We start from the raw sequence: 14,973 nt of genomic DNA, 5'->3' as shown, positions 1-14,973 counted from the left end.
GTTGCCGGGGAGGAGAAATCAAGATCTGTCCAAGTAGGTCTCACAAACTCTTCTCTTGCATTTACTTTTGTTGCCAGTTGCCTCTCGTTTTCCTCTCCCCCACTTCACATTTTCCGTTTTCATTTGCCTTTTGCCTTTTTCGTTCACCCTTTTTCTCTCGCTTGCCTTCTGTTCGCTTCTGTGCCATGTGCCTTCAATATGCTTACATCTTCGCTTGCTGAAAATCTAGTGATATGGATCCTCATCCACTTGCTAGTCTCTTTAAGCGACCCACTCGTGTGGAACAAATTGCTAGTGAGTTGAGGGCAATTGACTATTTCTTTGGAGTTTTGCGTAAGATACGTGAATCTGAAAATTGTGAGGAAGAAATTCATGAAGTGATTAACGAGGGCTCCTTGGATGAAAAACATGATTACAATGGTTTCACTATAAATTCTATTAGTGATAATCATGCTAAAATTATGCAAAACCCTAAGCCTGGGGATGCTAGTTTTGCTTTGTCCACTACTTGTTGCAATAATCATGATTGGGGTGATGATCTTTCTTATGATCTTGAAAATTTGTTCAAACCTCATGATGAATATGATATTTTCAACAATACTGAAAGTGGGATTGGAGAAGTCATGACTTTATTTGATGATAATCCCACTATTTTTGAAGAGCATCAACTTTGCATGCATGTGGATCATGAAAAGAATATCCTATTGGATACCTATATTGTTGAATTTGAATATGATCCCACATGTAATTGCTATGAGAGAGGAAAATATTTTGGTAGAAACTTTCATGTTACCAAATCACCTCTCGTGATGTTGAGATTGCTCTTGTCTCTTTCTTCTTCCTTGCATATGGCAACTATTGGTTGTCTTGACAATCTATTTTCCTATCAAATGCCTATGCATAGGAAGTATGTTAGACTTAGATGTGATTTTCACATGCTTTATGATGCTCTCGTTGTGCTTCAATTCCTATCTTTTGTGTGAGCATCATCAATGCCTAGCTAAGGGCGTTGAACAAAAGCGCTTGTTGGGAGGCAACCAAACGAATCTATCCTTTTTCTTTCTGTTTTGTGTTTTCCACACTTTCATAATTCTGTTATGATTGTGTTTTTTGTGTTTCTTTTTGCGTTTGTGCCAAGCAAAACCGTTATGATTAGTCTTGGGGATTATCGTTTGGTCATGCTGGAAAAGACAGAAACTTTCTGCTCATGAAAAGAATTTTCATTTTTTTCTGTAAGAGCTTTTGAGTTGATTATTTTTGCTGCTGATTTCTACGCAGATTTTTCAGACTCTCATAATGTTTCAGAATTTTTGAAGTACATAGGTATACAAAATATAGAGATTGCTACAGACTGGTCTGCTGTTAACAGATTCTGTTTTTGTTGTGTTGGTTGCTTATTTTGATGAAACTATGGATAGTATCGGGGGGTATTAGCCATGGAAGATTGAAAGTACAGTAACCCAACATCAGCACAAGTAGAATTTAAGTTTTCTACTGTACCTAAGGAAGTGGTGGTTTGCTTTCTTGTACTAATGTTATCACGAGTTTCTGTTTAAGTTTCGTGTTGTGAAGTTTTCAAGTTTTGGGTGAAGTTCTTATGGACAAAGAGATAAAGAGTGGCAAGTGCTCAAGCTTGGGGATGCCCAAGGCACCCCAAGAGATTCAAGGATGCTATAAAAGCCTAAGCTTGGGGATGCCCCGGGAAGGCATCCCCTCTCTCGTTTTCAATCCATCGGTAACGTGACTTGGGGCTATATTTTTATTCACCACATGTTATGTGTTTTTGCTTGGAGCGTCTTGTATCATAGGAGTCTTTTATTTTTGTTGCGTCACAATCATCCTTGCTGCACACCTAGAGAGAGAGACATGCTCTCACTGTGATTTTTTCGAGCTTCACTTATATCTTTTGGTAGAAAATTCAGCTCACATGTGCTTCACTTATATCTTTTGAGCTAGATACTTTTGCTCTATGTGCTTCACTTATATCTTTTAGAGCACAGTGGTGCATGGCTTGGTAGTTGATCTATGCTTTGAAAGTAGTCTCAAAAGGGGTAGTTATCCAAAGGGATACGAAAACTTCCACCTTCATGTGCATTGAATAGTTAGAGAAGTTTGATTCATCTCAATTAGTTTTGAGTTGTGGTTATGGTAATATTGAAGTCATGCTAGTAAGGTGTTGTGAATCTAGAAATACTTGTATTGAAGTTAGTGATTCCCGTACTTTGCACGTATGGTGAACCGCTATGTGATGAAATCTGAGCACGATTAGTATGTTGATTGTCATCCTTTGCGTGGCGGTCGGGATCGCGTGATGGTTTATACCTACCAACCCTTCCCCTAGGAGTATGTGTTGAATGCTTTGTTTCGATTACTAATAAAACTTTTGCACCAAGTATATGAGTTCTTCATGACTAATGTTGAGTCCATGGTTTATATGCACTTTCACCTACCACCGTCACTATCTTCTTAGTGTCGTGCAACTTTCGCCGGTGCACAAAACCCACCATTAGCCTCCCTCAAAACGCCACCATACCTAACTATTATGGCTTTTTCAAAGTCATTCCGAGATATATTGCCATGCAACTACCACCATGACATGTGCCACCACGTCTACTTTTCCTTTTCACGATCGTAAGATAGCTAGCTTGATGTTTCCATTGATGTCTATGCCATGCTAGATCATTGCCACGCTACACTACCGAAGGCATCCCATATAGAGTCATCGTTACTCTAAGTTTTGAGTTGAAAGTGTGATGATCATCGTTAATGGAGCATTGTCCCATGTGAGGAAATAAAATAGGCCAAAGGAGCCCATAAAAAAGAGGCCAAATAGCCCACCAAAATAAAAAAATGAGAGAAAAAGAGAGAAGGGACAATGCTACCACTTTTTCCACACTTGTGCATATTAAGCACCATGATCTTCATGATTGAGAGTCTCTCGTTTTGTCACCACCATATAGCTAGTGGGAAATTTTCATTATATTAGTTGGCTTGTATATTCCAATGATAGGCTTCCTCAAAATTGCCTTAGGTCTTCGTGAGCAAGCAAGTTGGATGCACACCCACTAGTTTTCTTTAAGAGCTTTCACATACTCGTAGCTCTAGTGCATCATTTATATGGCAATCCCTACTCATTCACATTGATATCTATTGATGAGCATCTCCACAGCTCAATTATATGCCTAGTTAATGTGACTATCTTCTCCTTTTTGTCTTGCAACCTCCACTACATTCCACACCATCTATTGTGCTATAACCATGGCTCACGCTCATGTATTGCGTGAGAGTTGAAAAGGTTTGAGAAAGTAAAGGTGTGAAACAATTACTTGGCCAATACCGGGGTTGTTCATGATTTAAATTCGTTGTGCATTGATGATAGAGCATAGCTAGACTATATGTTTTTGTAGGGATAACTTTCTTTTGGCCTTGTTATTTTGAAAGTTCATGATTACCATGCTAGTTTGCTTGAATTATTATTGTTTCCACGTCAATAGCAAACTATTGTTTTGAATCTAATGGATCTGAACATTCACGTCACATAAGAGGAATTACAAAGGACACCTATGCTAGGTAGCATGAAAGCATCAAAAATTCATTCTTATCACTTCCCTACTCGAGGACGAGCAGGAGTTAAACTTGGGGATGCTTGATACGTCTCAAACGTATCTATAATTTTTGATGGTTTCACGCTGTTATCTTGTCTTATTTGGTTCTTTTATGTACCTTTTATATCTTTTTGGGACTAACTTATTAATTCAGTGCCAAGTGCCAGTTCCTGTTTTTTCCGTGTTTTTGACTCTTTTCAGATCTGATTTTGGAACGGAGTCCAAATGGAAGAAAAACCCCGAAATGATTTTTTCCCGAACGGGAGAAGACCAGGGGGCTTTTGGGCCAAGCCAGGTGGGCTCCAAGGAGCCCACATGCCCCCACTCCGCCACCAGGGGGAGGCGGCGGTGGGCAGGCTTGTGGCCTCCCTGGCCGCCCCCTGACCTAGGTCTTTGGCCTATAAATTCCCAAATATTCCTCAAAAAATCAGGGGAGCCTCGAAAATACTTTTCCGCCACCGCAAGCTTCCGTTTCCGCAATATCTCATCTGGAGACCCTTCCCGGCACCCTGCCGGAGGGGACTTTGGAGTTGGACGGCTTCTTCATCATCATCGCCCCTCCAATGACTCGTGAGTAGTTCACTTCAGACCTACGGGTTCGTAGTTAGTAGCTAGATGGCTTCTTCTCTCTCTTGGATCTTCAAAACAAAGTTCTCCATGATCTTCATGGAGATCTATCTGATGTAATCTTCTTTGGCAGTGTGTTTGTCGAGATCCGATGAATTGTGGATTTGTGATCAGATTATCTATGATATATATTTGAGTCTTTGCTGATTTCTTATATGCATGATTTGATATCCTTTTAAGTCTCTCCGAGTCTTGGGTTTTGTTTGGCCAACTAGATCTATGATTCTTGCAATGGGATAAGTGCTTGGTTTTGGATTCTACCATGTGGTGACCTTTCCCAGTGACAGTAGGGGCAGCAAGGCACACATCAAGTAGTTGCCATCAAGGGTAAAAAGATGGGGGTTTTATCATCGTTTTGAGATTATCCCTCTACATCATGTCATCTTGCTTAAGGCGTTACTCTGTTCTTATGGACTTAATACACTAGATGCATGCTGGATAGCGGTCGACGTGTGGAGTTAATAGTAGTAGATGCAGAAAGTATCGGTCTACTAGTTTCGGACGTGATGCCTATAGAAACAATCATTGCATAGATGTCGTCACGACTTTGCGCGGTTCTATCAATTGCTCGACAGTAATTTGTTCACCCACCGTCTACTTGCTTTCATGAGAGAAGCCACTAGTAAACACTATGGCCCCGGGGTCTATTCACATACATCGTTTACACCTCCGCTTTTACTTTGCTTTGTTACTTTATTGCTTTCAGTTCTCACTTGGCAAACAATCTATAAGGGATTGACAACCCCTTCAAAGCGTTGGGAGCAAGTTTTTGTGTTTTTGTAGGATCTTAGATACTCCTCCAGTGGATTGATACCTTGGTTCTCAAACTGAGCGAAGTACTTAGCACCGCTACGCTACATCACCCTTTCCGCTTCGAGGGAACACCAACGCAAGGCTCCAAGGCCACGGGGGAAGTCCTTTGCATACTTGCCTAGGAAGTCCCTTAAGGCGTAGCCACAGCTGAAGGATTCCTGGTGCCGTTGCTGAGGAGTATCAAGAAACACTCCTATTTCTGGCGCTGTAGGAAGGTCTTTTGTTGCAGTAGCAGTGTGCTGAACACGGAGGTGCCGTCCGTTCGGCACTAGATCGGGAAGGATCGTGATGGGATCGCGGGATGGATCGTGATGAGATCGCGGGACGGGTCGTGATGAGATCGCGGGACGGGTTGCAATTTGGATTGCGAAGAAGTTCCACTACATCAACCGCGTTATATACGCTTCCCCTTAGCGATATACAAGGGTATGTCGATTCACTCTACCCTCTCGTAGATGATCATCACCATGGATAGGTGTTGCGTGTGCGTAGGAATTTTTTTCCCATGCAACGTTCCCCAACAAAATACTGATATGTAATTTACGTAATAATCTTTCCATAGGGAGCTGATTACTCAGAATTTTTACTAAATATTCTTACTCAAATTTTGTGTTTATGTAGCTGGCTAATAGTAGATCAATCCTTACTAGAGATCCTCTTGCCAAGAGGGCTTGGGGGTGGGGTGAAAAAATATGTTTATTCTGTGGCAAGGATGAATCTGTAGATCATCTATTTTTCAATTGTTCTCGTGATTATTTAATGTGGAGCTTATTCTGTGGCAAATCAATTTTGATAAATATAGCCAAAATAAGGGGGTAAGTACATCATGAGCACTTTGATATATTTAACTTTTCGTAGCACCCAAGATTCATGGGAGGGAGGGTGTTAACAACATTGAAATAAATTGTCCGGAAACTGTAGTGATGAATCGAGGGATGGATATGCAACAAAAAATGTCGTTTGCATTTGAATCAAATAGGCCTAAGGGAGTGTTGAACTAAGTACAGTTTGCTATTGCTCTTGCTAGTATTTTTTATAGGTTATGATATATTAGATTGTTAATTGACATGTTGCGCGATGTTAGCTTACTAAGGTCGATATTTAGTTGTAGGCTACAATAGTACAATTTCAGGTCACTAAGATCCTCCATTCAGCAATATTGTTTTGCAATCTTTTAGATCCAACACTCTCAGCAGCTTATAAGTTTTTCCAGAATGTACAACTAGCCTATGTTTTACTGGAATGTTGATTCATTTCCGTTCCGGCAAATTTCAGGCGCTCCACATGTCCACTTTTTAGCAAAGGTCTTGCCGAAAATTTCCGTGAATTTCAGCATGACTTGTGCTAGAAACTAGGACATATGGAGAGCCCGGGAATTGCCGAAAAGGGGAATGAATCAACATTCCAACCAAATATGGTCCCCCTTTTATTATTCATGTTATTTGGCCTAGAATTAAACTATTATACTTAAATAGTCATAGGAAATTAATACGTCTAGCCACGACAAAGCCGGGGGTTCTGGTGCCATGAAGAAAACCATTTTGAGGACGCCAATAATTTTTTCGATGACCTGGACCAACGGGACATGCGGATGCAGGGTGGAAATGAGACCAACTCCGACACCGACGCTGCCACCGGTAGCGATATGGCACCGGCACCAAGACCGGTGATGATGTTGACGTACCCGGTGAAGGACCAAATCCAAAGAGGGCAATAAAACCAAACGCGCTCGGCACCGGGAAAATTGTGCTCATGGTGATGCACCCCATGAAATTAGTGCCAATGGCGCAAGAGTAAGCGCAAGTGCTATGGAAATCAAGTAGGATGCATCCTCTGGGAAACTGCCAACATCAACGATGAGAAGTTAAAGAAGATACCACATGTGGAGCACATGCTCCTAACGAAGTTGCACAATAGGTTCTTGTTCCCCGGATGGACAAAAAAACATCCATGGGATGACGAACCATGACAAAGATAAACAACAAGGCAATGGTGACGTTCACCAACACCTTGACCGCGTGGAAAGTAATGGTAAAAAATAGATTCTGAACAATGAACCGTGGTCCAAGATTCATGCTGACAATCCGTCACTAACAGAACAGGACTTCGAAAAATTCAAGGAGACTTGCGCTACAGAAGAAGTGCAGAAAACGTCGAAGAAAATGAAGGAGCTACAGGCTAGGAACACGCCTGCCCACCACCTCGAAAGTTGTTGTTACGAGGGGAAGAGGCCTGTATGGGCCAAGGAGGACGCGGAACGTGAAAGTCACAGAATCCCAGACCACTTGGCGGAGTTCACCGACCCACAGGAGCATGACTAGATCTGGGACCTGCACGAGTGGGACCCCATCAATAAGGTCTTTTCCACGGACCCGAACATGAGGGAGTTCATGGCACTACTCATAATTGTTCTATTACCACCTTATCTTAATTAGCTTCAAATCAATTCAACAACAAGGTTTCTAACATTTATAAACCATCCACGTTCCTTTTGCAGAAAGAGCAACACCAAAAGGCAACCGAAAGCAACGAGTGTCTCAGTCGTTGGCAAGACCCAAGTGGGCAACCCGTTCAACCGGGCCCTGAACATACTTAAAAATGTCTCGGTGGACAAACCTCCGTCTTATCGACGTGTGCACGATGTCGGAGATGGCGCCTCGTGGATGAAGTGCTACCATGAGAAGCCGGAGGAAAAAACCAGAGACGACAATTTTCTCAACAGACCATCGATGAGAAGGTCGCGCAAGCGGCCGATAAGAGCAAAGTTGAGAACAAAGAAGAGCTGGCCAAGGTAATCGACGATAAGGTCAATGCAGCTGTGGCAGCTTCCTTGGGCTAATTGGTTCTGGCAGTTTTCGAGTTTGTGAGGAGGAATTCAGAAAAAGGGCCAGAGGACTTTCCCCATCTCAGCTTTGTCGGGAGAAATTCGGTGAACATCACACAACTAGCACCACCTCACGCAACCGCATATGCTCTTGTACCTGACCTCGCTCCGGTTCATAGCAGCCCGTCCTCCGTCTCTGGCATGCTCGGCGGGGCTTGGTCTTTGGTTGAGCTCGACACCTTCACGGTAATTATGCGTCATACACTCTTCACCAGCATGTCTATTTAGTCTTTCATTTCCATTGCCTTTCGGATGTCTGACGTCATAGTCATGTCTTCACAGGCCGACGAAACCACGTGCACCCTATTGTACGATGTCAACGGCCGGAAGGTGGACATGGGAAAGGCAACGATCATGAAGCTGAAGGACTGCATGCTCCACAACCGACAGATGTCCCATGGCGTCTTCAACGTTTGCGTAGCCAGTGTGAAAGCGGGCTTCATGGATTTGCCTCTTCCGACACCAGTTGATGACGACGAGACCCCTAAACAGATTGGCGCATTCAAGAGTTGGATCTTGCATTGGCCGAAGACTCACATTCGTGTTGATGCGCCCGGTAGCACACTAACGACAACTTCACAATAATGTATGAACACCACTGCACCTACCTAATTACCTGCACCTGTCGCGGCGGGTGACAGCGGTCGACACGGCAAGGGAGAGGATCCATTAGTGCCAGCTGACATCGCCCCCATCGAAGAAGAAAATGCTAATGATGTCATGGAGGAGGATGGTGATGACCCTAACCAATATATCAATACCGGCTATGACGATGCTCGGGAGCATGACTCAGGCTATGAGCATGCACATGACTAGATGATGCCTGAATTGCCGGAACAGCAACATCCTACGGGTGATTGCAAAAACTTTCTCTTCATGCGATCCGCGCAGGAGACACCTCCAGATGTCGCCTCTACCTAGCAAGATTAACACATGGGCCGTCCGCTGGTAATTAGCCCGACGACGCCGGGGTGGTGATTAGAGAAGGTATGGCAGGCTCACTACCGCCACCCACCAAGAAGCAAAGGAGGAGACCAGAGGACAAAGGATCTAAAGGCGCCATAGCTGCTTCAAGCAGCCAACCGCCGATAAAGCCTCTGGAGGTAGACAAAATTCCTGTCGTAGGTGCGGATCAATTCCATGTCGCCGGCAACCCGGTCCTACCTTAGAAATAGCTAGTGAACATACAGAACAATGATCTAAGGAGACTTCATGATGATGTGTTGGCCATGGAGAGAAGACTTCTCAGCACGGATAAACGAGGATACTGTCCGGTTTACTCGGCTCAGGTTCTGGGTGCGATGTCATACGTCGATAGATGGGCCGCAGATAAGTTCATGCTGTGATTTGACAACATCTATGACATGTTCGACATTTCCAAGCTGGATTTTTAGTTCATCTACCTGTATGCGCTGTATCTTAACTACGTCATCATGCGCGAGCACATAGAATATATCTGCGTCGTGGACCCGTACTATATGCATGAGGGCTTCTTGGCAGTGTGCAAAGAGCACCGTGACTATGCGAGCAAGTACATCAGTGATTACATGACCGCTAATAAGGACAAGGAAACGATTCTCCTGCCTTATCATCCCATGTAAATCATCCACACATATCCTTTCATAAGTTTTGATCATTCCTTTGCAAGCATTGAGGCTAATTTAAGGTGTTCCTATTTTGCGTAGTGAGGGGGGCATCCTCATCTGTTTTGTACCCACAATACTCCCATGCTATGTACTTGGAATCATCGAAGAACATCGAGAAAAAGGATTACACGGACATAAAGAGTGTTCTCGATAGTGCCTTGATAACCTTCAACCAGACTGGTGGATATATCAAGGTGAAAAAGTACAGGAATCAAGGGCCGGCTTTCGGCCATAAAACCAGCTTCTGGTGCATCCAGCAACTGAACATTAGTAAGGCTGATGGATTCTACCTCATGCATCACATGATCGAATACAAAAGGGAAAATCAACTTCTTCGCATGTCAGCTAATTCCGGCGATGCCAAAATTGCCAACTGGTCCACAAGAATAGAAACGACACCAGATCACCGAATCCGAGCTGAGTTTTGTCAGATACAGTGTGAACTTTCCCAAGTGATCATGAAGCACGTCGTCAAACAAGGAGGGATGTTCTTCCATGGGCCAATGAGGGGGATAATGTCCTAGAACTTCTACGCACTCAGCGTCTGGACCTAAAGGCTTTCAACCAGCTCGGGTCATTCATCCGTGACTATGAAGATTGGGGCGCCGATAGGGAGGAGTGATTGACGATGACAATGTGTGTTTATAATTAGTACTACCGGCTTTCTATAAACTAACGTATACATTGGTCTAGTTAATTAGTTTGTGTATGAGGAACTTCGTTATTTATGTTTACTGCTTGTATTCTGCTAACTATGCCTCTATGTGTTTCTCAAGTAAATCATGTTGCATATTATATATCGTTGTTAATCAACTTATAATGCAGGTACCGAGATTAGAGATTGAGAAAGGCTTCTACACCGTATTCATTAGGATGATTCCAGACGCTCAGGCCGAGGTGGACAGGTACCCGGGCGCTAACCATAGAGAGTTCGACAGCAGAGCCAATGTGAAAATGAGTTACTTGAGGTGGATGCTACGGCAAGAGATGGAGCGAAACTGGTGCCTCAAGAAGTACTGCATAATCGCGCTCTTGCTCATGTTGATCGCTCTTCTCTTCTACATGATGGTTTATATAGTGATGATGAAACTGGTGGGTGTGCCATGACTTGTGTGTATTGCTATTTTTGAGATTTTGATGATATTTGTGTTGGATAACGATATATGTGTTGCATAGTGATGATGATGGTATAAATGAGGAGACTACTTTATGTGTATGATATGACGAGAATAATGCATGTTTATTATGATACGATGAAACTACTGTTTAGAGCATGCACAAATACGTAGAGGGGCAATAAATATGACGGGAATTAATTATTGAAACTAGGAATATTAGCAGTAGCGCCGGAATATTAGCAGTAGCGCTGGCTAAGTAGTAGAGCTCTATTTATTCCAGCGCTACTGCTAATGTAGATACCAATAGTGCTTTAAATCCAGCGATACTGCTAGCAGGTTAGCTGTAACGCGTTAGTAGTAGCGGTGTCCCCAGCGCTACTGGTAAGTGAAAAACCAGCGCTACTCGTAGACTTTCTCCTAGTAGTGTACCTAGGTTCAAGGTCTAGACTTCTCATGGGTGCTCGTATATTTGTTATATTTACTTGAGTCTTAAAGATGCTACTCTATCAGTGCTACAATGTTGCCTTTTAGAACGAAGTGCCTCTGGTGATAGTCTCATGCTCAAGATCTATTGACTCAATATTACGTAGGTGCTTCTAGTGGTATGTATATATGTGAATTCCTTCATAGGTGTGAGTGTGTGTGTTGTGAATTTATGGGTTGTAATGTCTTTCTCAAATTAATATATAAACTATAGAAAAACTTCGATCTAGAACTCACACAACTTCTAATACTTTGAGCATATATAATTTAACACAAAACATTACACATGAAGCATTATGTTGCGTATAAACATCACACAAGAATATGTATGTGGGGATATGGCTCATTAATAACAAAATACTGGCGACCAATTCTGATTTCCCCGTTTATACTAAAGGAGCGGCGCAGATTTTCTTTGTGTGTGGAGGCGGTGGAGATAGATTGTCCATTTGATGCGCATATCATTTTCCATATATAAATACATGATCATACAAGGGGTACCAGCACTCAATCTGCAAACTTTCAAGTAGGAAGAGTAGGAAGATCCCCAATCTCCTCCAGCTCCATCTCGCTCTCACCTTGAGGTACATGATCCACTATTTGTATTGCTACCTTATTTTATTATTAGTTTTTTGGTGGTTTTAATGTCCACACTCTACATACATGAGATTGTTAGAGATGGATTTATACTACTCTAGGGTGGAAGTATCCATTTTAATTTGATCCGTGTATCAAAATTTCAGTTGTTGTTTTTTGCACATATATATATGCTACATATAATTGTTGATAGGTACATTGTTTTTATTGGTTCATCATGTTTGATGATGTCCTAAATTAGTCAAACTATGATTTTGGTAATATATTAAGATTTTTTAGTGTATTCTTTTTAGAATAAGAATGTGTTTGCAAGTACAAATTTGGCATGCATGGATGAATAATAAAATCTATTCATTCGTGTTTGTAATTTCTTTAGGTGATCATGGAGCTCAAGGCCAAAAGATCCACCTCTATCAAGGCACTACTTGTTGAGGACATTGAAGTTTGTAGGCTGGTCCTCTCAACTATATTGCTCGCACTGAACTGTGAGGTTACTCTAGCCGTGAATGGGAAGGAAGCTGTTGAATTGTTCCTTGAGGGGAAGAAGTTTGACATTATTTTGTTAGATAAGGACATGCCCATCATGACTGGTCCCGAGGTACTTAGTTCTATATCATTATATATGCAACTCTTCGGCATGTATTAAACCCTTTATGTATGAAAAAGACAATATAATTTCTGTACTGCACGACAGGCAGTTGTGAAGATCCGTGCTATGGGGGAAGGTGATGTGAAGATTGTTGGGGTTTCTGCCGATGATCATGCAATGGAGGCATTCATGAATGCTGGTGCTGATGCTTTCGTTCCCAAACCAATGAGGAGGGCGGTTCTCATACCTATCATTCAGGAGATCATCAACAAGAAGAAGAATGCCATGGTTTAGGACAAGTTATCTTGCTCAAGTGATGGAGGAAATAATATTGTATACCTTTTTGATCTATGTTTGCTTTACTGCATTGTTGTGTTGCTTGTTCAATTGTGTCATTTGATTGTGAGAACTTCATGTTAATGTCCAAACATAATTATCCACAATAATAAAGTACTTTTGATTATATTTGATCGATATAATCTGTAGTTCTTTTCGCTTTTTTCCAACGCTTTTTACTAACTCATTTTTCATGTTGTGAGTCATGTACCATTTTGAGAGAGAGAAATATTAGACTATGAATATTTTGTAATTGTTATATAGTTTGTATTATTACTTAATGTTGAGTGTGGTGTAGCCCTTTACTGACACCTATTGTGAATCTGTCACTAATACTTTATATATAACTATTGACATCCACCCCAATATCTCCGACATGTCCATGCACGTTAAATTAACTTGACATGAACTCATCCATCCGTTTCACAAGATCGCATTATTAGTGCATCTACGAATTGCATCAAGGATCGGAGACCCATTAGGATACAATCCTAGTATTTATGGCATTACCACGTTTATTTCCCAACCTTTCTCCTCTTGACACATTACATTGTACAAACATTGCAATTCTGCTCTAGCCCCGCAATTCGTCCTCCCAGGGGTCGATGATTTATAGAATTCAAATCTTACAATCTACTATGAGGTTGTTGAAATAAGTACAGAGGAGCATTTTTCATCTCCTACTTCCAATGATTGGGAGACACATTCCATGCATCTAATCAGGTCCAAGAAGAAGAAAGAAGGCTTCGGGAGCTGCATTGAACGTAATGATCAAAAAAAGGATCGAACCTTGCTTCAAAAATGGAGAAATAAAGTGAGGTTAGGGATATATTATCTCATTGAGGAGCTTCCTCCGAAATAGAGGAAGAGTTCCACGAGTGCTATAAGGCTTGGGGTTGTGTCAAATAGCTGAATCGATATGGAGTATTTATTATTTCCATTAGACGTTTTTAGGTAATGCTAGAGGAGGAAGTAAGCAAAACTGAAGGTGAGGGAGAGCTCACATATGCCGTAATAGTGATGCATCGATGGGAATATGCGTAAGCTTTTACACATGGAGGTGAATAGACATAGGGAGGACATTGTGCTCTATGAAAGAGTAGGATAGCGCATCAAACGATGTATGGAGGTACGGAGGGAAGGGGAAACATCCATGAGGTCTTGGCAGCATCATGGAGAAATGCTGGTAAGGAGGCCATGACTAGGGAGAATGGGATGTGACCACAACATAAAACATGCTCGGTTACACTTTGGCTACCATGCCACTTGCATGGTCACTGTCGGGGATATGCCCCGCGGTGTACCCCGGCTTAAAGTATGACCCGGCTAGGACTTCGATGCTCACTCGCGACTCATCAGTGATCTGGCGAGCGGCTCATACATGACCCCGCAGGAAACTGAGACAAACGACAAAGGCCCTACGACCTAGAAGGCAGCTCATGTGAGGGTCGGCTCACAGAGAAGGCGCAAGGAAAGGAAGGACTCCCTTACAAAGGAAACAAGACCCAAATTTGGATTAAAGAGAGACTAGTCCTAATCCTACTCCTAGTTGGACTCTGCATGTAAACCTACGCTTACACCCTATAAAGAGTGGTAAGGTGCCCCAAGAGGTACAGGTTCAAGCAATTAGAGATAGACATATTAGACACCCTCAAGACTAGAGGTAGCGATTCCTCACCCTTGTAATTGAGATCATCATCTTCATCAATGAAACACAAGCAGGACGTAGGCCTTTACCTCCATCGGAGGGGCTGAACCTGGGTAAACTTGCGTCTCTCAATTCCGACCAACCCCTCTCAAGACGCCACATAGGTCCGATGGCTCCACACCTAAGTCCTTGCACGAGGACATATGCCGTGATAAAACCACGCCATTTGGCGCCCACCCTGGGGCTGGGCAGTGATACGTCCATTTTTCATCATGCTTTCATGTTGATATTTATTGCTTTATGGGCTGTTATATTACTTTGTGGTACCATATTTATGCCTTTTCTCTCTTATTTTGCAAGGTTTATTTGAAGAGGGAGAATTCAGGCAGCTGGAATTTCGGACTAGAAAAGGAGCAAATTTTAGTCCACTATTCTGCACAGCTCCAAATGCCCTGAAAAATTACGTGGAATTTTTTGGGATTATATAAAAAATACTGGGCGAAAGAAGTACCAGAGGGGAGCTACCAGGGCGCCACAAGCCTGGTAGCCGCCACCCCCCTGGTGGCGGCTAGCAAGCTTGTGAGCTCCCTAACGGCCCACTGCCCCCCTCTTTTGCTATATGAAGGG

The 14,973-nt window shown here is 42.5% G+C and overlaps 1 protein-coding gene across 1 annotated transcript; it reads left to right on the top strand.

Annotated features, from left to right (window-relative positions):
- Positions 1–11,657: 11,657 nt before the first annotated feature.
- On the top strand, positions 11,658–12,951 carry LOC123439744 (two-component response regulator ORR42-like). Its single transcript, XM_045116430.1, has 3 exons — positions 11,658–11,760; positions 12,150–12,371; positions 12,468–12,951. Exons 2-3 carry the CDS (start codon positions 12,156–12,158, stop codon positions 12,654–12,656), a joined length of 405 nt encoding a protein of 134 aa, XP_044972365.1. The 5' UTR covers positions 11,658–11,760; positions 12,150–12,155; the 3' UTR covers positions 12,657–12,951.
- Positions 12,952–14,973: the final 2,022 nt, after the last annotated feature.

Source organism: Hordeum vulgare, chromosome 3H, assembly GCF_904849725.1.
Source record: "Hordeum vulgare subsp. vulgare chromosome 3H, MorexV3_pseudomolecules_assembly, whole genome shotgun sequence".
Lineage (NCBI taxonomy): Eukaryota > Viridiplantae > Streptophyta > Magnoliopsida > Poales > Poaceae > Hordeum > Hordeum vulgare.
Note: the sequence above shows the minus strand (reverse complement) of the source record. Positions and strands in the feature narration are given on the sequence as shown.

What these genes read in the sequence shown, in the direction of transcription:
- LOC123439744 (XM_045116430.1), top strand. Translation starts at nt 12,156, where the DNA reads ATGGAGCTCAAGGCCAAAAGATCCACCTCTATCAAGGCACTACTTGTT. An exon ending in CCATCATGACTGGTCCCGAG is followed by an intron (nt 12,372 to 12,467) that starts GTACTTAGTTCT and finishes ACTGCACGACAG; the next exon opens with GCAGTTGTGAAGATCCGTGC.